Raw genomic sequence first — 24968 nt, 5'->3', positions numbered from 1 at the left:
CCTGTAAAATTAATTCTGATTACTTAATTAAAATTAATTATTACTACTTAAAATTAATTATTTTGCAAACTGTTTTTGTTTTTTGGAAATAATACAACCCTAAATAATCACGAATATACATTTAATATATTTTCGTAACACAAATCTTGTTATGGCAACCCTACAATCAGCAGCTGTTTTGTTTTCAAAATTCACAATAGTTATTTTTCATAACACGATGGCTGGACGTATATTTTCCCAAAATATTCGTAATTTTTCAATAAATTGTGCGAAGTTAACAATTAATAAAAATGCAGTCGGTGGATTAAGCCTTGTAGAAAAAGTAGCAGTAAGAAATGATGGCAAAGTCATAGTTGCTTGGCATCCCGATGTACAAATTCCTTACGAGTACACAAAACCCATCCCACAAGCAGAGAAACTTGATTCGGCTTCACTTATTAAGGAGGCTTCCTTACAAACAGCTATGAGCGCATTTCGAAACAAACACCCCGAAGTTGCACGTCAAGAACTTATGCAATTAACACACACTACAAAGCACCGCTGGTTCCCACGTTCAAGAGACAAGAAAGCTAAGAAAACACCAATGGATCGGCCGTATTTGTAAAGCAAAATATGATAAATATTTATTTTATTCAATATCACTAACTAAATAAACATTAAAATTAAAACTATACAACAGTAAATATCTTACTACTCCATGCGGCGTTTTTTCAATAAGCTACCCAAAATATCTGATATTGCAGGCAACTCTGGAGCCTGCTGTTGATGACTAGTAGTAGGTTTTTGATGTTGCATGTTCCGATGTTGTGGAAATGTGGGCATGAGTTTCGGATCACATGCTGATATAAAAAGAAAGTATATATATATTAAAATGTTTCCATTATGTATATATATTATACATACGTAATGGAGGTTCTCTAAAATATGTTGCTTGTAAGCACTCTTCAGCTGTAGCGCGCTTGAGAGGATCGTACATAAACAAGTAGTTTATCAGTCTTAAACCTGCAGCAGTTAAATGCGGAAATTTGGTTTTCATATTGTTATACGGCTGCTGCTTAAATGTGAAATTTTGCATGCTTGGCATTTTAGTAAGATCTGGCCAAATAGCTTCAGTAGGCGCACCCAATAAGTCAATTATATGTTCTAATTGTGCTATTTCCGTTTTTCCCGGCAACAATGGTTTGTGTAAAAGCAGCTCTCCTAATATACATCCCACTGCCCACATATCGACTGCTGTTGTTTGTGTAACGGAACCTAATATCAATTCCGGCGAACGATACCACAAAGTAACGACATGAGGTGTCATAGGCGCACCTGGTTTTCCAAAATATCTTGCTAGGCCAAAGTCAGCTGCAATGAATGTACATTACATTATACATGGCAAATAAAAATCAAGTAACAAACAAACCAATTTTAACGCATCCTTTATCAGTCATTAACAAGTTGGAAACCTTGAGATCTCGATGTGCAATATAACGGGAATGCATGTATTGTAGACCATTTAACAACTGAAGTACTATGCATTTAACTTCCGACTCTGAAAATGGTTGTGACATATTTTCCAAGAGTGAGGCCAAATCTTGTTCACAGTATTCCATTACAAGAAATATGCTAGAACAAATCCCTTTAGATATTCATTTAAATTTTATTAGAGTAAAGTATACCTTTCCAAACTCCTACCAACTGCAACATCTTTCAATTTAACAATATTTTTGTGATCACAAGCTTTAAGTATCATAATCTCTCTAAGACCACTTACAGGCAATCCATCTTTTTCCTGATCCATTCGCATTTTTTTCAAAGCCACGATTTCGTTTGTACGAGCATCTCTTGCACGATCTAATGTTTTATTGATTATAATTTTTTTTCAATTCAATAAAAAATGGTTTATACTTACAAACAATACCATAGGATCCTTCACCTATTCTATTTAACTTCACAAAATCATTCGCAGGTCGACACCTGCCATACTGTTTCAAATACATTATTGAATATATACCTATGCGTAATATGTTTAAGTACTTATATTTACCATATCACGTTCTTTTATCTCCATTGGTTCTCCAGTTTTAATAGAAATTAGAAAATCCTTATGTTTAACCGGTACGTGCGGCTCCCTTGATTCACCAACGTCTATAAATTTAACAGTTTTTACGTATAAAAATAAATATGATCTTATGTTACAATACCTTGGCTCATTGTTAAGTAAACTTTTTATTAAGTTTTCGTTTATTATAATTATTAATTACAAATAAAGTTGCAAACTTTTTTTTTGTTAGTATATTAGCACAATATCATTGTGAATTGACCAAGCGAAAGAAATGTCAAATAATTTAATAACAGCAACGAACATTAAAATGGGAAACAATTTAGAAAATTATTACACAGCTTCTGCTAATTGTATATATTCATTCAAATATATGACAATACTCACGAATGATAGGAAAAAAGTAATTTAAGCGCATACGCTTTCCATAAGGTTTGATAAGGTGCGGTATAGTTTTTACCTTCGAAACACAATTAGCACTATAAACAAGTACCATTATAGTGCGACGTGCTTATTCGTAAAGCACTGGACTTTTTTTTTCGTTTGGTACTCATGTTCAAAAAATGGTACATTTTTGACGACCCAACTTTATTGTGGATATTTCCAATTAATTTTTTTTATAAATGCAATTTTGCACTATTTTATATTTTGTTCATTTATAACACTATAAAAAACAGAACGAAAAAACAAAAAGGTTTTTGGACCTTTTTTTACAGAAATGGTACCTTTTAAAATTTTGGTACAGAAAACCGTGGTCAGAAGTCTCGTGTGAGTCCAGTATAAACAGTATAATTTTTAAAAAAATAATAACAACTACTGCATATTTTTATATTGTTTATATTGTTGAATTGATAAAAAAAATACAATTTTAAATTCTGAAAGTTTATAAAAAAATGCTTCAGTTTTTAATTAATAAGTTCAAGCTTTTAATATAACAATTAATCTTAAAAAAATGTATAGTACACTTACAACACTGGCCATATTTTCAAATCTCTATTGAGAACAGTTTTTGGTCCAAATCGAACAAACCTAAACCAATTGGTGTGAATTTAAAATTTTTGCGCAAATATAAAATTGTGTAGTACACCGCATTTATATTTTTGAAGAAATTTTGATGTAAATATGTCGCAAAAGGAATTTCTAGAGGATTTTAAAGCATGGGCAGTGAAATTAGGGTGTGATAATGAATCGATGCCGAGCGAAGATGCATTAAAAACGTAAGTACAAGTGAATTAAGGTTTTCTTCAAAATTATTGAATTTGTTTTTATTTGCAAAGAATTTTTAAATCGCATCAAAGTGAACTTTTTAAAAATCTTATGAGAAGAGTGTTACCGCGTGGGGATGTAATATCTATTCGTGAAAATATATTGATAAACAAAATTGAAAAGGTGAAGGACCTGGAGGTAGTTACGCAGGTTTGTATTGAAGTTTGTATATTTTTTTTATATTAATTTAATTAAACTCTGTCAATTTGCAGACATGTGGAAAAAGCTTTTTACCCAGAGAAATGCAAAAGTATCATAATATGTATGATTTAAATATTAAAAAAAGCAAAATTCTAAAACGTTTGGAGGAACACAGAAAAGAATATGAAACTTTAGCTACTTCGATCAAAGCAAAAAGTAAGCTTTCATATAATAAATTATTTTTTTAATAAAAAAAATAACTAAATATTGCGTGTATGTGTAAACAGAAAACGAACATAATGCCTTTAATAATTATCTACTCCAAAACAGATTGTTGAAAAATCAAGAATTATTGTACCCGTAAATGGCTCGAATTGTCAATAATGCAAGAGCGTGTACAGAGACTCATTTAAAGGTTTTTGATTACTAAATAAGAGTACATATAAAAAACTGAATTTAAAAAAAAATTAATTAAATTCAATATAAAATGGTCTTAAATATTTTGGGGGCGTTTTAAACCACAATGGCTCCATTGCATTCGCCACTGAAATAACATATCCACTTACATCAAAAGTAGCTAAGAATAACTAACTACAAAATATTTACATCCATTTCTTTCAGACATAAAAAGTGTTAATTTCGAGCATAAAGAGCGCTTACTGAAGGCTAAAAATGCGATACTTGAATTTAAAAGTGAATCCTTGGATAAACAGCTGACTGAAGAAAATGAAAATAAAAAGAATATTCTAGCCACTATGCCAGTTAAACTATCAACTCACACTAACAATGACAATGTCGCAATGGAAGCAGTACAAAATACTCTTAATATATTGGAAAATTTTTACAATAATACTGAAATCGGTAACATTAGTGGTAAGTACAAGAATAAAAAATAAGATAATTTCCCAATTAAATATTCTATTTCATGTTCAATTAGCTGAGAGCAAGGAAGAATTATGGAAAGAAATTCGTACCAACTTTTCTGATATACCAAACTTCTCCATTTTTAATGTTGTTATGCGCCTTAAAGATGAGCAACTACAAAACATTATATCTCTGAATGGACAGACATTAAACAAAACTCTTGGGTTTTCATATAAACCATCTTTGAGTAAAGAGCCTTTTTCGTCCTATGAAATGAAAATTGCAAAAACAAAAGCAAGTTTTTTAGGTCTGGTAGCAAAATATATAAAAGTAAGGATTGAACGCGATCATCTTGAGGAAGTGTTTTCCAAAGCTTATATAGAATTTGTGGACGAATTGCAAAAGAAGTTGAATTTGTATAACTCCGAAAATGATGAGAATGTGGAAGAAATAATATCAAATTACCTCGTGCAATTAAACTCTATTATCTTTTCAAATAGCGAGAATGAATACATTGCACAGCAAATAGAACGTTTTAAAATTGATATCGAAAATACAAATAAACAAATTGAGAATCATGAGGTATATAAAGTTAAACACAATTAATTGTTAAATTGTTAATTATTTTAATTTCTTTATAATTTAGGTTCTTCTTGGCTTGATAAAGCAAGTTTATTTCGATATAAATGCTTCCGTTAATCGCTTACAAGTTGAAATGGTGCAGTTAAATCAAATTAAGGATAAAATAGTTTATTCTAAAAATATCTTGAGGCAATTGTTAAATGAGATGAAACCAAAAAGTACTACTTGGTCAATGGATGTGCGTAACAATTTTTTACAACCACAAATTAAAGTAAACGACATCACATTAAGTGCCGATAGTTTTGAAATGGGAACTGAAAATGTACTCTGCAGTACAAAACTTGATCTTGACATAACAATGAGTTCTCTTAACAGCAGTGCTCTGCTACGCAGTTTTTGTTCTATGGATGCTACTGTTATGAGTGGTGGTACACATAATAATTTACCTACATATTTATTGGAATTAAATACTTTTGCTGAAAGTCCGATTGAAAATTTTAGTTGCATATCCAATCCATGGTTAGTTAAAAGTTTAACTTTAAATATACAAAATAAATCTAATAAATAATATTTTTTCAGCGCATTTTACTTGTCACCAAATCCAATAATCATAGAATCTCAAGAACTATCCCCAGCATTGCAAATGACGCCAGGTGCGTTATTAACACCATACGGTGCCTTACAGGAAATAATTACACGTACTAAACAGGCAGTCCTTATTTCCAAACATTCTACTGATTTAAAATATAGTTTGGATTTAACACATAGTACGTTTATAAATGCTTATAGTCTTATATACATATTATATACATATATATAAATTTGTTTTTCAGTTGATACAAACTTGTTTAAAGAAAAGCAGAAACTACAAAAGGAGATTATTGCACAACTTTTTGATAAAATCAAAGAAACGGGCATTAATACAGAACATATTTTAAATAGATGTTCCAAACTATATAATTTTCTATTAGAAAATCCTTTGAGACATTATATTCCACATCACAAAACATTTAATAATCAAACCTATTCGGATTATGAATCTGAATACAATTTTTACTATCGTTTGTCAACTGGAGATACTTCCACAAAGTAAATTTTATTCCTGTTCAAGTATATAATTTTAGTTATTTAAATAACAAAAATACTAGTAACTGAATATTGTTTCTTAAATAGTTTTTAAAGCTTTCATGTATTCTATTAGCTTGAAATAATTAGTCGAATGTTTTATTATAAACTCAGCAATGCTTTTAGGTTTTCAACAATGGATTGCAATTTATATTAAAACAAATATTTAAGTTATATTATAAATGTAATTTTTCTTGTATTATTGAATATTGTATACAGCTTAACTGCCATTTTTTATATGAAATCCAACAAAATAATGTGGTTAGATTATGATAAACGTAAACGTAATACCAGAATTTAACTTGATGTTTTTTTTTATATCTTAACATCAGTCATTTATCTTAGAACTTAATGAACATTTGGTAAACATAAAGGTTGTTAGTTTCATGAAGTAAACAATATTATATATACACATTTTGCAATTCTTAAAAGAACATTGAGTTTAAAAATGATCGAAAAGCTTTTTAATTGATTTTCGCAATTTTATAAATTATATTTTATGTTTGAAACTACAACTCTACAATTTTTTATTAATTAATGTTGTTCTGATCCCACAGCATATATAAAATACTATTGTTATTTATTTTGTATAAAAGAATCGCACATCGAGACATTAACTACTAAGCCCTTCATATATTTTACGCTTCTAAACATTTTTAACAAGATAAATATAAATATTTAAAAAAAATGGATGAGTTTTGTTTTTACTGCATGTATTTTATTTGTTTTTATTATTACAATTAATTATAATTTATAAATTTAGTTTAAATTAATGTTAAAGGGACATTTTGTATATTTACACCCAATTTTAAATATTAAATGGGTAAAAAAGTTACTTTAATTTTATTCTTACACAAACTAATGATATTAATTTTACAATTATTTTTATATATATTTTATATTAATTTTATATAATAAAATAATTGCCTTCTTTGTAAAAAAATGTAAAAGATTTTAGATTACTATAAATATATAATGTATATATATATATATATATATTATAATCCAATAAATTTCTTAATTTATTATAAGAATTAAATTTCTTATGTAAATATAAATACAAAAATCAAAGGTATATGAGATTTATTTTATTCTATACAATATATATGTATAAATTAAAAATATTTTTCTTATTTATTTAATAAATTAAAACATTTTTAATAATACAATATATATAAATATTTGTATAAAAGAGAATTCATTCGTAAAGTTTTATATATGTGATAATTTAAGATTTTTAAATAATACATACAAAATATGTATGTTTCTAATAATCGAACAAAATATTTTAATTATCAATTTTGGACGGGGTTATGTTAAAAAAAGCTGATTTTATTATTTCTGGTAAACATTTTTTTAAATATTTTTAAAAAATTTAAGTGGAAACCAATTTTATTATTTTATAAAAGTAAATGTTTATTTAACAAAATAAACTGATATAAATGAAATTTTTTAAAATAAACGGGTTTAGTTGCATGTTGAACTGAAAATTATACTTAAACTTAGTTTGGACGTTTTCAAAATCGAAAATAAAGTAATTTTCTATTACACAAAAATAGAATATAACACAAAAGTGTTTTGCGACTTTTTACTGTAAACAGAGAATTTTCTTAATCAAGGCTCTAAGTGGGAGACTCAAGAAGAAATAGCACAATTTTTATAACTTTAGATAAATATCAAACTCAGCATATAATTTTTTAGTGTAATATATATCTATATATGTCTTCAATTCATAGTTTATAAATAATTCTAATATCAAAAGTAGTAAGACTGTTTATATTTTGTATCTGAATGTTCTAATTGATAGGCTACTAATACAATTGATCTTAGAATATTTAATACTATTTTTTATTACAACTTGAGAAACCTTAATCTGTTTACAGTCTTACTTAATTATTAAAGATCAATTTAATTTTACGTTTTGGAATGTGATGTATGGATATTTCTATCGTTTACATTATTTATATTCGTATTGGCTTTCGTATTTGTTATTCGAGTCTTCACATCATTGCAGTATGTATTGCATTTTTGTATTTGAAAAAATAAAATTAGAATCGTTTTTAATTCGCCTCATTTCGTTTATCTCGCAAACATGCCAACCAACAATATTCCCAAAAATACGAAGGATGTTGTTGCAATATTTTCTGCGCCACCATAATATGCCTGCCCGCAAGCCGGTGGGCACACTGGAATCACAGTTTCAAATAGATTTACACGTGCTTCGGCTTGTCCCAATTTATTAACAGCTTTGCATACATAATCTCCATACTGACGTTTCTCTACGGTTAAAATACGCAATGTGGAGTCGGTATATTCATCGGCTGTGTTAAAATGTGATATACTGTTATGTTGATTGTTTGTAAGTTGTACGTCGTCTTTTAACCAAATAATTGCTGGTGGTGGATAGGCTTCAATATGGCATTCCAAGTCCATATCATATTGTAATGCTTGTCCTAGACGTGGTCGTGGCACTGTGATTACCGGCGAGAACTCAACTTCTAAATTGATATTACGACGATCGCCTTTACTGACACCATTATCGGCTACGCAATAGTATGTACCGCGATCTTCCTTCTTAACGCTCTTGATTTTTAAAACATTACCGACGTAAGTGGCACTATCTGTAAATAAAAATAATTATTAATTTATTTTATTCGATATTCTTTATATATATAGAAGTTTTGTATTGTTATGTATATAATATATAAATAATAAAATATATATGTATATATTCGAGTTTGTAATACTAACAATATTAAATGAACTGTAGTCGTAAAACGGGATAATTTTATCGTTTTATCGTTTATTCAATAAAGTTTTATTTACTATTATCTATAAACATTTTTTCCTCTGCGGCTGACTGAGCAGATTAAGTGCTTGAGCGCATCGGGGATCTCTTATTTTTTACGAAATAAATACTCAAATTAGTAAATAAAGAAAAGAGCTGGAAATGACCTAATAAAGCTCCTTATTTGCAGACATTTCTGTGTTAAAAATGTATTAATCATATCTCATACCAAGTGTTTTTCAGATAGCAAAATCTTTTAGATGTAAGTATTAAAAAGAATAATAACGTTGATGTTTGATTTTCCTGAAACAAGTTATATTAGCTGATACTTAAAAAAAATATATCCATAAATAAGAGATTTGTTCTTTATTTGCCGTCATCGAGTTTTATAATTTAATAGGATAAATAAATATCCATTTTAAAAGAATCAATATGTTGCCCAACTGCCTTATAGGTACCTAATGTCTCCGTTGTTTGCAAAGCTTTAGATATAAATAGTAAATTGAATACAACAGTTTCATAAAATATTTGGGTTTTGAACTCTCACTCTACAGAGCACTGAAACCTGAAGAGATTTTTTTGTTTTAATAACTGATACTGGCCAAACGAATTATATGCAGTCTTTCGAATAAAAAAGCAGAAGGTTCCACGTTTAATATTCAGATACAGTATGACTTAAAGATCCTACGTTTAATAATTCCTAATTTTAAACTGGATAATGGGCTCCTGACCTAGTATACTACTCCTGGTCAAAATCTAAACCAAATCATCAGATACAGTATGACTTAAAATCTCATCCCTCTACAGGTACAAATGGCATTTCGCCATTTTAAACAGTTGCATCTTATTGAGATGCTAGCATGACAGACAGGTAACTTGACATCAAAACCTAATGTACTTTCTTAAGAATGTACTCCTCTTCCTTAGTAAGAAACATTACTTCCATATTTGGTGTCCCGAATAACAAATAATGATTTCTTCTGATGTTTAGTAGTCAATTAGTTGAATCTTGCTGTAAGTCGTTTACATTTGTGTTTAAGAAAATACTTGCCTTTTTGCAAATATGCAATCACATAAAAACGTAAAAGTATATGTACATACATGTATGCAAGTATATAATCAAAATATGATAGATATATAATCAAATAATTAAAATTTATATACGTAAATCATTTAATTATAACAAAATTACATAGGTGGATGGTTCGAAAACTTTAACAGGATCGAGTACATTGGAGTGCAACTGAAATGCAGTCAATTGCATAAATTACTCGAATGCCTATGCACTTTGTACATCACTTCTACTTAATTTTCTACTCCTCCAACAGTTTGCGTTGGCTTCTTTCTTTTCTTTTTTTTATATTATTTATTCTCTACTTTTTTGCATAGTTGCAATTGTTTCTGCTTCAATTGTTTAACGCTTCAATTGAATTTTGAAGTGCATTAACATTTTACGTTGTCAGAAAAGAGGCAGGCAGGCTGGCACGCTGAGCTTTAAAAACAATACACCGCACTACACAAACACCCCTGCACAGTTTCCACGCATACTTCCGGTTGCGATAATAGGTAGGATACGAGCGCAACTCTGCTGCTCCTGCAGCGAATAAGCCATGTCTTCTTCAACATTTTAATAGCGCCGAGCTGAGTTGCACAGCGCATTGCATCCATTACCTTGACGATGTAAAACGATTGTTTATACTCAAGTTTACGCCTCAACAAATTTGCAATTCGCCGGCACTCTGCTCCCACTGTACCTAAGTCGCATTGTTGTTGTTGTATTAATCGCTGCAATTTGCAGTAACTAAGTTATTAACATAGCAATTTTGTTGGTAACAGAAGGTTAATGACGTGCCCGTCGACATTTGCAGCTGCCAAACAAATTGGCGTAGAGATTTTGCGCGTACCTTTTCAATTATGTTTGATTCATTTATTTTCATTTGCAAAAAAGAAAAGGTCATTAACGTAATTGTCTTTTTTAATTTAATTAGAATTAACTTTAAAAAGATTCCGTTTGGTCTACAGTATATAAATGCAATTCATTCAAATTGTTATAGGGTAAGGTTACAATTGCTACAAAAACAGTAATACACAACAATCCGTAAATGCATAGTGCATTGCATTTCTCCTCTACTTGCTTGTTAATATCATTTATCTTGTCTCGACAAAGACCGCAAATGGTCGTAATGAACCGTTTTGGAAGTTTTTATAGGTGACATCATTAGATGCGTTAAAACTATCGGCAGTTGATTATTTACGGATGTGAGCATTTAACACCAATAAATGAGGTATTCAGTACAAGTGAACATACACACATATACACAAAATGTCGCAATCTATTGAGTTCAAGAATAAAAAGTAAAACTTGACCTAAAATTGTAGTGAAAAAGAAACATTTAGCTTGTATCGTTTGTATTTCATTCATTTTGAAGTAGTATAGATTATAGATATCCATTGTAAATTATGTACGTACATATTTCAGCTTTACTTTTTTTTATTTATTTATAGAAAATGCTAAGCTTAGTTAAAAAATTTTACGCGTAGTAATAATAAAAGCAAAAATACAGTACGTATTAATAAATGATATACTTGCTTAGTCATAACACTTGCTTAGTCAGGCACTGAACGTACCTTAGCAGTTATAAAACAGAATTAATTGGTAGATAAAATCATGAACATGACCAAGATGAGGGCATATGAGACCCAATGTGCGAATCACCGTAATAAATGGTAGATCACCGACTGAGGTAAGGATATATATGTACATACATTCAGCAGTCTTATGTAGCAGATGAATTTCAATGTGAAGCCCTTTTTTTAGTAAAATAATTTCGATAAAATAAAATATATTTAAACAGCAAATTGATGATTATTTCAGTAGAAAGATTTTTTTTGCTATTCTCGTCTTATGTCGTGGGGAAATGTTTTCTTGGTCATCTTTAATTAGCTAATCTATTGGCGTAGTCAGCATAAGATATAGAAGGGATATCATATCCTGACTGCGCCCATGCATAAAATAATGATGTGAACTTAGATGCACTCAATTTTTCTAGATTATATATCTTTCATCGTATATAGTTGTGAAACCAAGTTATATTTTTATTTGTTATTTGGCTAGTTTAAAAGCCATTGAAATAAAAAATGATATTAGCAAAATAAATTAAGAAGAAAAAAAATTTTCCAATTTGCACTTCAAATCTCAGATTTACATTTTTAATACTCAGCAAATTACTTTAAAATGAGGACATTTTTAATGGGACATTTAGTTAATTTAGCGAATAGTGTTAAAAATTTTAATTAAATTTTGTTAGAAATATATAAAACAATTATTTTTTAACAATTATTATTTAATACATAGTTAAGCTGAAAAATCGTTAAAAAATATTATAATAATTATAGTTAAAAATATGGCAGAACGGGTTATCATTTTCAATAGATTTAACCTATTCAATTCGATGCTCTATTCATTTGTAGATAATAAAGATTTTACAAGCAAATCAACGGACACACACTATTTTTATTGATTTTTACTTAAAATGCATAACTGAAGTTATTAATTCAAATGGAAAACAATCACTCGAAATCTTCATTCATACATCGTTGGTTCTTTTGAAATGCGGGTGTAAAATAATTTTTAATTTTAATAAAACGTTTCAATTGAAGTGTGCCGTTTTGGAAAATGTGAATGCACCCTTTTGTTATATGTGAAAATGTAACAAAAAAATGTGTTCAATTATTTTGTTACAATTTTAATAAAAAATTATATGGCTTTTAATTGCATAATTGAAACAACATACTCTTGTGGGATAACCAGGCTACTGGTATAAATCCTAATCCACTTCATGGTGCAAATAATGATGTAATTAAAAAGCATTTAAATTTACAGCTATACTATGGAATAAGGCATATACCATTAATTATTTAATGTGATATAAGCATGTTCATATAAATATTATTATTATGCCATAAAAATAAAGATGGAAAGAGAAATATTTAGTTCAACATATACGAATATATTTAACCCTAACAATAAAAACGTCTAACAAATTTATTTTCTTTATCTTTACTCTATTATAATGGAAAACATGTTAAAGAACCAATTAAAAACTGCTCCAAATTTATTTACTTTTTTTAATAATGAAATTAGCTATTTATGCTTGCAGTGCACTATAGTATAATACAGAGATGATAAAATAATAAGTTATCTATTCTTAAAGTACAGTACAGCACAGAGGTAGATGCGCTGAGTACACTCAATTCAAAAATAAAAAAGAAACCATTATTTCATATATTCATAGGCTGTAATTATGAGTTACGCGGAGCGGGATACAAAGCCGTGCTTACTATATAATGTGAAGCTGCATTGAATGTGTAAGCAAAAAATGAGACTCCGTTAATTGATCACGTTTGAATGAATCACTTTATTTAAAAAAATGTGTGTATATTATTGAAAAGCTAATATACTCGTACGCATGCGTTCTAATGGATCATGTGTCACATAGAAGTAATGTATCATGAAGTTCGCTGTATGACACATTGAACAGCCGTTAGTGGAAATCTCATTATGTGAAGCTTATTTAACAGAACAGTCAGCAAAGTGTAAAAAGTAAATGAAACAAAAAAAAAATAATAATATAAACGTGAGAGAGCCATGACGAAAAATGTTGCTGATAGAACCACACTAAGTCTTATGAACCTTTGGAAAAAGTCAAGCGTGACTTGAAAAAATAGTGTTGATAGGTAAGCGCATCAGAATAAGTACACTTTTAGGGTTAACATATATTGAAGTCTACAATACTTTATAAATAATTTATATAAAAATTAATAATATTGTCTATCCTTTCCTACTATAGTAGATTCAACCAATTCATTAAATAAACAGTCATACTAAATACCTCCGATATTATCATATGTGTAAAAAATTAACCAATTTTAAATATAATATTACAGTAGCCCCAAAATCAACTATCAGGAGACGCGATTTACATATAATATAGTATATATAATTTTTGAAAAAAGAATTCAAATGATATTTTAACTATTAGTCATTAATTTATATTTGTGTAAGCACCAATGACATTGGGAAAACAATGAAAGAAACATAATTCCATGTTTTGATTTAAAAAAATTAACGCTTAAAACCACTTTTTAAATCCAAGTTCTTCTTAGACTTTTGTATAAGGCTGCAAACCACGTTTTTAAAACTACAACTAATATGGGAAAGAAATAGAGGTCTTGTAAATTTTCGGCAATATTGAAAATGTATAGTTGCATACATTATATAATACTGAATATTTAAATTCGTAAGTGAATTATACACGTAATTAAATTATTGCATTATTTTTTTTAAGTACATAAGATATTTGAATAAAATTGAAATCACGAAACTAAGCCCATTGAAAAATACCAATCAATTTTTCATTTTCAAATGTATATGGAACCCTAAATAAAAGTAGATCATAATTACTCAAAAATTTCCATTTTAAGGTCTCCCACAAATTGCCAAAAAGTTAACTGAAACAATTAAAGTTTAAATGAGGCTCTCACGGTGTTTACGTGAAGTATATTTGCCCGTATAGATAAATATGTGCATTTAAGCATTCAGATACATGTTAAGTACTCAAAATATGTGAATTTGTATGAGATGCACGTAACTAGTAAATATACGAGTATGTACGATTGCAATTCGTTTCACTGAAAGCTATACACAACAGAATGAAATTCTAGTTTTGGATCTGAAAGCCTCTACTTATATAGAAGAAACAGTCAATTGACTACGAAATACATTAAGCTAACTAAATACCACCTTAGATACGTGTTTTTAATTGCTAATAATCTTATTACGCTGTATAAATGCAAGACAAATAGATGAGTAATATTAAATATCTTAAAAAATATTTAATAATAAAATTGTAATAAAAATAACAATTAAATATCAATATAAACAATGATCGGTTCTTGGAAGTACTAATTTCTACTGAAGCATAAAAATACTTTAGTGTTTTTCATTTTTATTTATACATTATTTATGTGAATGTTATACGTATTAATATCGTAAATAGTATGTGCAATTTAACAAATACATAACTTTTTTATATTTAGAAAGTTTTACGTTAAATATTTGCAATGAAATTAATGCTATCGTTAGTAGATGTGCAAGTTATACTCGTACGACCTACATATAGTGTTTATAACTACACTAAAATATTTCTCCTAACATTATGAACAATTTACCAAAACCCATGACACCTATTTTAAGTATAACTTATGTACTTCTCCCTTCTTTTTAATAATGACGACCGTTTAGAATTATAAGAATTATTTTGACTCAACTTAGTTATTGTATATGAACCTATTTTTATGTAATGTTACTGGTCTATATTTCATGGCGTCATGCAGCCATTTAATGGTTCCTATAGTCACAATTTAAGTCCAAATAATTTGTGCCTTCTTACTACTAAGGAAATAAGGATCTTCAACCTTCATAACGTTTAGATTCAATTTCACCATTTAGTTCATCCCAAGTGCCAAACATTTGTTCTTATTACTTATCATTATATCCCAACTAACATGAGAGTCTGAGTGTGCTTTCCGCTTGCAGTGCCACCCTAATGTAATAGGATCTTAGAAAAGGACAACAGCGACATTTGTAAGGTTTTAAAAATATGTTAAGGTACGACTAAACTGATACGACAAGATCTTAAAAACTGATTCATAATCATGATTCATGAGTCAATGTCACAAGTGAAATATATAAAGTATGAACTATTAAATTACATTAAATAAACCAGCTTTTGGCATATGGGAGAACATTATTTCGGAAAATACAGCATATGACTCAGTATGACTGATTGTTACTATCACCTATTCTGATACAATCTGGACTTAAATCGTATAATAGAAGCTCCAATTGTGATAAAATCTGTCAAAAGTAAGAGTTTGAGATGACTTAAGTGTATACAAAAAAACTAGTCTCTAGAATCAGTCGATTTGTGAGTTATTTATGGATTGCATGAATCAGTCTATGGAATAAAAAAAAAATAAAAGAATTAGTGAAATATTTCATTCGTGCTACGAGTATGTCAATTATAATTGTTGAAAAGTAAATTTAATAAAGTACATTTCATTGTTTCTGATTTTTACTGTTCTTACTTTAATGAAGGAATTACAAAGTTAGAGAGTACTGTTAAGGTTATATACCTATAAGAATATATATCGGATTTATATAATAAAATCCTTAGCGTTAAAAAACGAAATTTCCAAAGTTTATTTCTGTTTATATGTATGAATTTTTGAATTCTAAAAAGGAAACTTAATTTAAGCTGCTTTGAGCTTCTGCATGAATAAAAACTAATAACTCACTAGATGCGGAATCAGTGCTTAATATTTTGATAATTTTATATAACATTATATCTAATGTCCTTCTTTCTTAAACTTTAACTTTAATGTTGAATAGAGCAAGAATATCTTTCTGAAAATTTATTTTTATGAAGTGGATTTTTAAAAAAGAGACCGAGTGAATAATAAAATTGCCTTTTTAGATAATCTAATTATATTTATTATTTTAGATATTAAAACCTTTTTAACTTATAACTTTATTTTACTTTTAAATATAGTAATATTAAACTATGGGCTTTGAAGTAAGATACTGGGCGCAGTCACCTCACATGTATATAATTTGTATACTAACACAAAAGTATATCTAGAAATCAATAAGTAAATTTTAAAGTTCTATCAATCTAGAAATTTTCCTATCAGATTTAAGTGAAGTCTTACGTTGATAAGTGTCATCATTAATTTATAAGCCACACCTGTAACTGAGTCGAAGTGAATTGTAATACAGTACCATATTATATATGTTATACTCGTATATCATATATGTTGTTTTTATTATATATATAAGTAAATATACATATTTTTAGTATATAACTTGTTGCTCAGATATAAGTATTAGTAATATAATGTATAGTATGTACAAAAATTATTTATTAAAAGCAAGAAACATTTCATAGGGTGTGTATGTCTGTCTTCAACTTAAGACAATTATTAATTAAATATTCAGTACATTAAGCCAATTATTTTTAAAAGAAAACTTAAGACTGATCATTTGGGCTTTCGCTTCTATGAATAAATTCATAAATTATACTGTAGAAAAATAACAAAAAATGTTGAATTATGTGTTGTAATAAAGAGAGTGTGACTTTTTGGGTTAAATTTATTAAAGAACTCATGAAGCCTCATTTAGTGTAAGCCTATGTATGCAAGTATGTACCCGAACACGCATCGTATGAATGAGTGCGACATTATTCATAAACTGTATACTCCTCTGTATACCATATAATAAAATTTATATATTGTTGTTAAAAATTTTATTTATTTCTTTGAGTTAAAATATTTATAGTTTAATTAATTGAAAATTTTTATTAAATTTCCCTTAAATTATTTTGGAAAGAATGTATTTTTAATTAAAAAATATTTTGAACATTTTGAAAACCAATATCAGAACAAATACAATTTATCCAAATAGAAGGAAACCGAGATTCTAAAAATTTTTGTATTTTTAGGGAGAATTTTCTAAATTAATTAAAATGACATATTTTACTTCAAAAACTATGTCATTCATTCATTAATTTTATTAAAAACAAAACTGTTTTTATGGATACGAAATGCTTGAAGTAATTTTTTTGGTTCAAAATATTTATTCATCCAAGTAATGATATATGATGGCTTAAAACTTATTACAGATAGTATTTTAATAAAATTTTATTCATGCATTATCTTTTATAAATGTTGTATATGAAAGCAATGCAGAATGTTAAAATTCAAATACAAATATAAAATAATAAATAAAATACAAATATAATAATACAAACTAAGTGAGAATAATCAACTAATTTTCTGATTTCATATTAGATATCATTACATTACAATTTAAAATGGTATTTTCTAATAATTAGCTTTCTAAACCGACTCAAACTGTTACGCTTATTACTAATATTGATAATATTATAACGTGTATAAACTACTCCACTAATTTTAATTCACATCACATTCAACTTATCTCATATACGAGTATAAGCAATATTAAAATGCTATCTAACAGCACCAAAAATGCAAAATATATGAGAGAAAATAAAAATAATTTGAAAATTAAATGTGCCGGTATGCTATTTTTAAAAAACCTCTATAAGAGTATAAACTTTTTTAAATTTAAAATAAAAAATATAGAAACTTCCAGAGAACTGTACAAAATTAAAGAAAAATTTCCTATAATGTTTTAACTACACTGATTCGTCTTGTCGAAGTTTATAAGATAATTATTGTTTCGTCTAATAAATTCAAACTGTTCGTTAATATGTTTTAATAACTTGCTTTTTTTCAATAAAAGAGAATTTTTTTAATTATTAAAAAGTGATTCATCAACGATAACAGATTTTTATAAGGCACCTTGGTGCATCGTTAATTTAAAGAAACGTCTGTGAAATTTTTTATTAAATTTAATTCACTAATTTTTTCTTTTGTTTTAAAAGAGAGACTAAAATTATTTTTCTTTAAAAAAAAATTGATTAAACTTATAAATTAAAAGCAGTTTTATTAATTGCTTTAGTATATATTTATAAAGTATTGTTTGTATGCATTCTGTTTTCACTAAAAAAATTCAGTTATAAAAACTCATTTAAGATATTAAAAATTACAACACTTTTCACAAAAAGTAATGAAAACGCAGACAACAAATTTTGAAAAACGGCCGAAAGTCTTCAAATAAAGTGAGGAACACATGAAAACGTCTTTTGTTGTAGGAGCAGACATGTTTACATATAGCATGTGTTGCCAGGCAAACCTTTAAGCAACCTGTCTGGTTTTCTAATATAAAATAAAAGAGATTAAACGAAGAAAAAGTAAAGAAACACATACAAAATGCTTTGCGATTCTGTTTAATAGAAATTGTATCCAAAGACGAGAAAGAAGAAGATGTTGGGTTATTATACTTCAAAACTCTAAAAGAACCAAAGTCATCGCCTACCTGACGTGTTGATGAAAATTTACTTAAAAGTTGATAAAAGGATAACCTTAAGGATGCAGTAATGTTTGTGTAAGTAGAACCTACAAAAATAAAGAAGCACAAATAACACACAAACTGATACATAGGAAGTTTAACAGCGATGAAAAGAAAAAATGTACAAAAAAAAAAGATAAATGCATTGAAACCTTTTGAACCTGTTTGTTCATCAGCGAAGGTCTTTTTTATGACATATGAAATGCTTCAATGATTTTGATAATCATTCCGAACTTTTAAAATTCGTTTCGGACCAAAAGAAATAAAAAGTATTCCACTTTGTTTAGTTAATTCTCTGTTATTTTAGGCATTTTACCTCAACTACAGGTATGTTGTATATTAATTTGACAATTATTGAAGTTTTATTGCTGACAGTTTTGTATCATAACAAAATTTATAATATATTTTAACTGAAAGATGGAACTATGCCTGTTGATCTATAAAAATAATGGGTTTACTTAAGTTCAAAATTCTTCAACCGTTAAAAATTTATCAACAATCTAAAATATCCAGCTGTTTATAGTCCAAATGATAGTTGGCATTTGTTGGGATATTGGAAGGCGTCAAAAAATATTATTTTCATAATTGTTTTAGTAAATACTTTGAAACAATTTTATATAATAAATTCATACTTTTCTATATATGTATACAATATTAAAAAAATTTAACAATTTTTTAATTACTGTTTAACTACAATTTCAAACGTATTTTATTTACACCTTGTATTTTTTAGAGCCACTGAAAAGGTTTCAATACTAGGGTTTATCACATTTTTGCACAAAATTGGCATTATAAAATTTGAATGGAGCAAAATAAATGTCTAGTCGCCACGCCTATATAATAATAGGGCAACTTTTTTGAACGTGAAGTGAGTGAGCTAAAATAAATGCAAGTATTAAACCAATTTACGAGAAATCTATATCCTTTCCAACATAATAAATTTCGTTATGGCGCCATTTTTTAAGCAAATAAACAAATAAGGATATTTGCGGGTACGAAACTTCCACCAAAAATCATATCACAACATGCCAACCAATCAGAAAGCTTAAGTTTTTATAGAATAATAGCAAATATAAAAAGGGTGTAGAAGATGTGAAGGGTGATGTTACTATAAGTTAAATTTTAATTTTAGAAGTTTCCGCGCTTGTTTCCTGTTTGCCTAGCGGCCATATTTTACTTTCCTTTCAATTTCCTTCGAATTTGCACGTTTGTTTAAAAATATAAATGTACTAAACAAATAAATATGTATACAAGGAAAAAATTTTTGCCTGCATGTATTTATTTATATACGTATATTTGAGCTGAATATGTATGTATATACTAAATAAAAATACCTATATATAAAAGTACTTTTGTTCGTATAAGTGAATTAAAAAGCCGGTTAGAATTCGTTAAAGAAAATTGCTTTACGCTCAAAATAAAACGTAACAGAAATGTTCTGCAGAAAATGGAAGTAAAAAAACACATTTTCAAAAATGTTTGTTATAATTAAAATAGAACAACAACGCCAACAAGCACGACAACACAAATGCTTACGTATTATTCAAGTTGGCAAGCTCAGCGCATTACTGATGATTGTGTTGTTAAGCTTGATAATGACTGGAGCGCCTGATGTTTGTTGTCTAGTGTTGCTGATGTGTGACTCATCATAATAATGAATTCTGTTACGTTTGCTGTTTCTGCTGAAATATTGTTGTTGTTGCTGCTGTTGTTACCGCTGCTTAAAAGCCTTTTTTTAATGAAGCTTTGTTAACTTTGTCATAAGCGCTTAGATGTGTGCATACATGAGATACAATGCCAACGTGGATATGCACTTTTTTGTGCATAAGCGTATATATTTGTATATCTGTATATGTTACTGCAATCAAATTGTAACGCAGCATTGCTCATGCTAACCAACAAACCTTCCGGCAAAGGTCTAAGATGGAAATGTCGACAGTATACTGTGTACATATGTATATACAACGTACAAGTACACAAATCCAATTAAAGAAGAAGATGGTGGCGTTGGCGTTGGCGTTGCCTATTTCAAAATATAAAAAATTTTCACTTTTTCAACTTGTTTTTGGCTTGTGGTTACCTTTGCTGCGTTTAAATTAAAAATTATATTTTTTTCTAAAATGTTTTCTTCGAGTATTTTTCGCTCTTTTGCTGTCATATGGAGACGTTTGTTCCTGTGCTTTAAGCTTGCAAATTCTTGAACCAAACACAAATGCTTTAACATGTGGGTTCATATTCCATTGCTGCTATTTCGTATCAATACAGGGATGTATATGTATGCTTGTTGTTTGTGTGAAATGTTATTGTAAATTGCATACTTATGCACTTTTTTATTGTTGTTGCTGCATATTGAGCATATAACAAGCTCTTGAGACATGTGAATGCACCCACTTTGATATTACTTCCCTTCTCCACAACGCCACACGTTCACATAAATATGTAGAATATTCTTTCGAAAAAATATTTGGGGGAAGTGTTTTGTTGATTTGTTAAATTTTCATTTTATTGTTTATTTCTGCTTTTTTACTTTATTGGAATTCTTTGTATTATTATTTTCGACACGTATTGGATGTCCAAATGTGCCATTGTTATTTGATTAAGCTTTTCACTTAAATCGGAAACTCAAACGAAAGTGAAATAAAGCAAAATCTAATTAAAGAAAATGTACTAACTTACCGTTGTCGTTTACATTTTTTTTAAAACAACGTTTTTTTCAAATCGACATGAAATGTTGAAGTATTCAATTCAAAGAATATAAATAGTTATTTAAAATTTCATGAGTAAATTTATAACAGAGCCCTATAAAAATGTTGTTTTTTTTAAATATTTTTGTTATTTACTATTTTTTTACTAAAACATAAAAAGCAAACAACTTTATAAACCTGGCTATCCACCTTATTTTAAAGGTGACAACTCTGTTACATTAGTTAGAAAAGGAGCTCTACAGATTTGGCATCTTTTACTGTAGATTATTTAACATACTGCACTTTATATACTATTTTCTTTTTTTTAAATATCGATGAATTTATATTAACTAAATTATTTTTGCAATATTTAAAACAAGCTACTTATAACCTAAATTGGTTGGATTAACTTTTGAACCATTCGACTGTAATTTAATAATGTTATTAATGGCAATAAAAATCATTAGTACTTAATATATAATTATTAAATTAACTTCTAATTAGCGCTTTAATATAAAAATTGTGAGTTTGTTTCTTATTCTTACAGTTGATCCATTTTTATCATATTAAAAGTATTTTTATAGCCTCCAATATTTTTTTCGAGTATATATTGGATTAAATTCAAGCCAAGCTATTTTATAATTTGATAAATAATATAAATAAAATTTTGTTTTAAATTTTTTTTGGTGGGCTATTAGCCACTTTTAATTGTATATAAAACAAAACACGTTGTTTATATTTAATCATAGATTTTATTAAAATTTAATAACAAGTTCAAAAATTTTACCATCTTTGATAGTCATCTTCGGAAACAGTTAAAGTATAATTTTATAAATTCTTACATGGAAATTAATTTTTTTATTAAATTAAATATGATAGATTTTTTATCTAAACTGCTATATGAGTTATCTGCAATTTTATTCGAGTCAATTTAATACTGTTCAACCATTATAAAACTTATTTTCACCCTTAAAAAATTGTTTTAAAACAAGTACAGTTATTACTCAAAAGTATTAAGCAAGTACATTAAAAACTATTAAAAAAGCAATTAGATTTAAAATAACAACAAGGAAACTTATTTACAAAAAATGCATATAAATCTTAATAGAGTTCAAACAAGACCTAAACAAATATAGGCAAAAGCCTAAATGCAAACAATCACAAACAAGTTTTCCATATTGAAAATAAGGGCCGAGAAGTACCGGCATATTTGAAAAATATAAATCCTAAGAATGAGTGCGTTTAAATATAAATGAAAATGTGAAAGTAATTTAACGAAAATCATTGGAAATAAATACAATTCTCGAAAATAATTATTTTGTTTTGTAAAGCCATATAGCATTGCTTGAAAGTGTAAAGAAAATTCTCATGTAGAATATTACTTATATGTAAATATGTCGTTGTCAATATAATATATTACACAAGAGATAACAAAATACTTTGCAGCAATTCCAATGTTTTTTTTATTATTTTAATTATAAAAAATTTTTTTCCGTAGCATTTAAATTTTAGACTTTAAATTGACATAAAAAATTCTGTTAAACTAGAAGCAACACTTAGGTATTAGTGTTATACTGAATATATGTTTTCATGTACGTTCTATAATTTCGGATTAAAGTTGAACTTATCAGTAGCGGACTTACGAGATAAATAAGTTCGAACAAATAAGTGTTAATAATTTTATTTTACCAATGAAATAGTAAAATATTAAAATCAATATATCTCGGGACGAATTTTAAGATAAAAGCTTACAACTTCCGGTAACATATTTTGGCATAAACTTCATGAACGAATATTAATATTTAGCTAAGCGAATGTTGTAACATAAAAAAATCACATAGAACTGTTAAATATAATGTCATTACAGAAAATTATTCATCACTGTAGTGGCATGAAATTACAGAAAGGCAGGCATACAGAAAACATCTTATAATAAATTTCATAATAGAAAATTAAGAATATAGACTGTACAAAGTTTTGGTGACAACTTTGATGAAGAGCTACAAAAATTAACATCCATAACTGTTATTAGGCGCATATAAAACGTGTAATAGAATATTGTGGTCCTGATCTTTATAATATCAAGCTATCATAAAAAATTTAGTTGTACTTTAAGTAATTTATAATTTATTCAAACACAACATATATGAAATCCAAAAATGGTAAACTGGTTTTAATAAAAACGCTATAAATATTAAATAGAATTGCTTTAATTTCTCTATGATCTACTCTACTGTACCGCGCTTAATATATTACTGTGGCATTCTAGCTAAATGTGGAAACATACTTGTGTAAGTTTATATATGCTTCAATCTCTTTCAAGAAGTTCTTTTTATAACACTTTTCTATAAACGTTAACTGATATACACGAATGCAATACACATTCTGATATACACTTCACAGCACACATGCATATACGTAAATACAATATCTGTGCTATTATTTCTGCTTTAGTGTACCTTTAGTACCTGTTCTATGTCCACTTGTTTGGTTTTTGATCTGAAGTCTATGTAGTTCTTACTAAATTTTTTTCATTTTTTTACACTTTTAAACCACACAAAGCAGTCATTGAAAAAGGGTTTTGTTGGCACAGCTAGAGCTGCGTTTAGTTACTTTGTGGCAGTTGCTGTTAACTTGTTTTCCTTTTTCACATTTCGTTATGTTGCTATCGTTACCAACAAGCAACTTTCAATATTGACGTTACAGAAAGAATTCTTTGTATTTCTGTTTTATTTCTTAGTTTATTTTATTTTTCTTGGTTTCACAATAATTTTCCACATTTAACCTTTTTATCTGTTTTCATCATATTTCTAAGTATAAGTTTTGAAATTGTTTACAGCCGTTTCAAAAGAGAGAGAAATAAAAGAATTAAAAAGAAAATAAGTTTTGCAACAAAAAAATATAAAAAAAATTAGGGGCAAAGGTGGTTAACGTAATCATAGATTATGGTACTAAATTTAGACGAATGCATCTTCAGTTTAAATTCTGATTAGGATTATTTTACGCTCGGCATATTTATATTAAAATTGGATTTGTGAATAATTTATTTTTAAGATTTTATAGAGACGAAAGTAATTATAAAAGCATTATTATGTAAAATAGAGTATGTTTCATCTACAATATAATACAGTCAAACTTCCATAATTTGCAAAGAAAGGTTCGACTTATGGAGACTTCGAGTTAAAGAAATTTTTTGTAATTGTGTATAATTTGCTCTCCAAACCGTATTGCACTCTACTTAGTTCGAGTTATAGAAAATTCGAGTTATAGAAGTTCGATTTAATTTAAGATCTTCAGTTCAAAAATGTTTATTCATGATAAGACAGTAAATATAATGTACTATGTTGAATTTTATGGAAAAAATTATAAAATATTTTAACGAAACTACGCTAATTATTAAATGTATATTATATATAC

At 27.7% G+C, this 24968-nt stretch overlaps 5 protein-coding genes across 5 annotated transcripts in view; 3 read left to right on the top strand and 2 right to left on the bottom strand.

The window, feature by feature from the left end:
* Positions 1–181: 181 nt before the first annotated feature.
* On the top strand, positions 182–671 carry LOC119677467 (39S ribosomal protein L42, mitochondrial-like). Its single transcript, XM_038088816.1, has one exon. It carries the CDS (start codon positions 218–220, stop codon positions 602–604), a length of 387 nt encoding a protein of 128 aa, XP_037944744.1. The 5' UTR covers positions 182–217; the 3' UTR covers positions 605–671.
* On the bottom strand, positions 603–2229 carry LOC119677466 (cyclin-dependent kinase 10-like). Its single transcript, XM_038088815.1, has 7 exons — positions 2190–2229; positions 2033–2133; positions 1898–1970; positions 1665–1839; positions 1409–1611; positions 904–1350; positions 603–839 (listed from the first exon to the last, which is right to left on the bottom strand). The coding sequence occupies exons 1-7, from the start codon at positions 2197–2199 to the stop codon at positions 691–693; spliced, it is 1158 nt and encodes a 385-aa protein (XP_037944743.1). The 5' UTR covers positions 2200–2229; the 3' UTR covers positions 603–690.
* A 736-nt stretch (positions 2230–2965) lies between these two features.
* Positions 2966–6056, top strand: LOC119677465 (augmin complex subunit dgt5-like). Its single transcript, XM_038088814.1, has 8 exons — positions 2966–3264; positions 3325–3463; positions 3526–3670; positions 4076–4327; positions 4392–4900; positions 4965–5419; positions 5480–5667; positions 5734–6056. The coding sequence occupies exons 1-8, from the start codon at positions 3170–3172 to the stop codon at positions 5991–5993; spliced, it is 2043 nt and encodes a 680-aa protein (XP_037944742.1). The 5' UTR covers positions 2966–3169; the 3' UTR covers positions 5994–6056.
* A 1735-nt stretch (positions 6057–7791) lies between these two features.
* On the bottom strand, positions 7792–8652 carry LOC119677468 (lachesin-like). The gene has a single exon (XM_038088817.1). The coding sequence runs from the start codon at positions 8456–8458 to the stop codon at positions 8105–8107; it is 354 nt and encodes a 117-aa protein (XP_037944745.1). The 5' UTR covers positions 8459–8652; the 3' UTR covers positions 7792–8104.
* Positions 8653–20342: 11690 nt separating this feature from the next.
* Positions 20343–24968, top strand: part of LOC119673985 (23 kDa integral membrane protein-like) — an 8030-nt gene continuing 3404 nt past the window's right edge. The window contains exon 1 of the mRNA XM_038085108.1: positions 20343–20480. Coding sequence (XP_037941036.1) covers positions 20343–20480 — 138 coding nt within the window. The remainder of the gene's footprint in view (positions 20481–24968) is intronic.

The sequence above is a fragment of the Teleopsis dalmanni genome, chromosome 2, assembly GCF_002237135.1.
Source record: "Teleopsis dalmanni isolate 2A chromosome 2, ASM223713v2, whole genome shotgun sequence".
NCBI lineage: Eukaryota > Metazoa > Arthropoda > Insecta > Diptera > Diopsidae > Teleopsis > Teleopsis dalmanni.
Note: the sequence above shows the minus strand (reverse complement) of the source record. Positions and strands in the feature narration are given on the sequence as shown.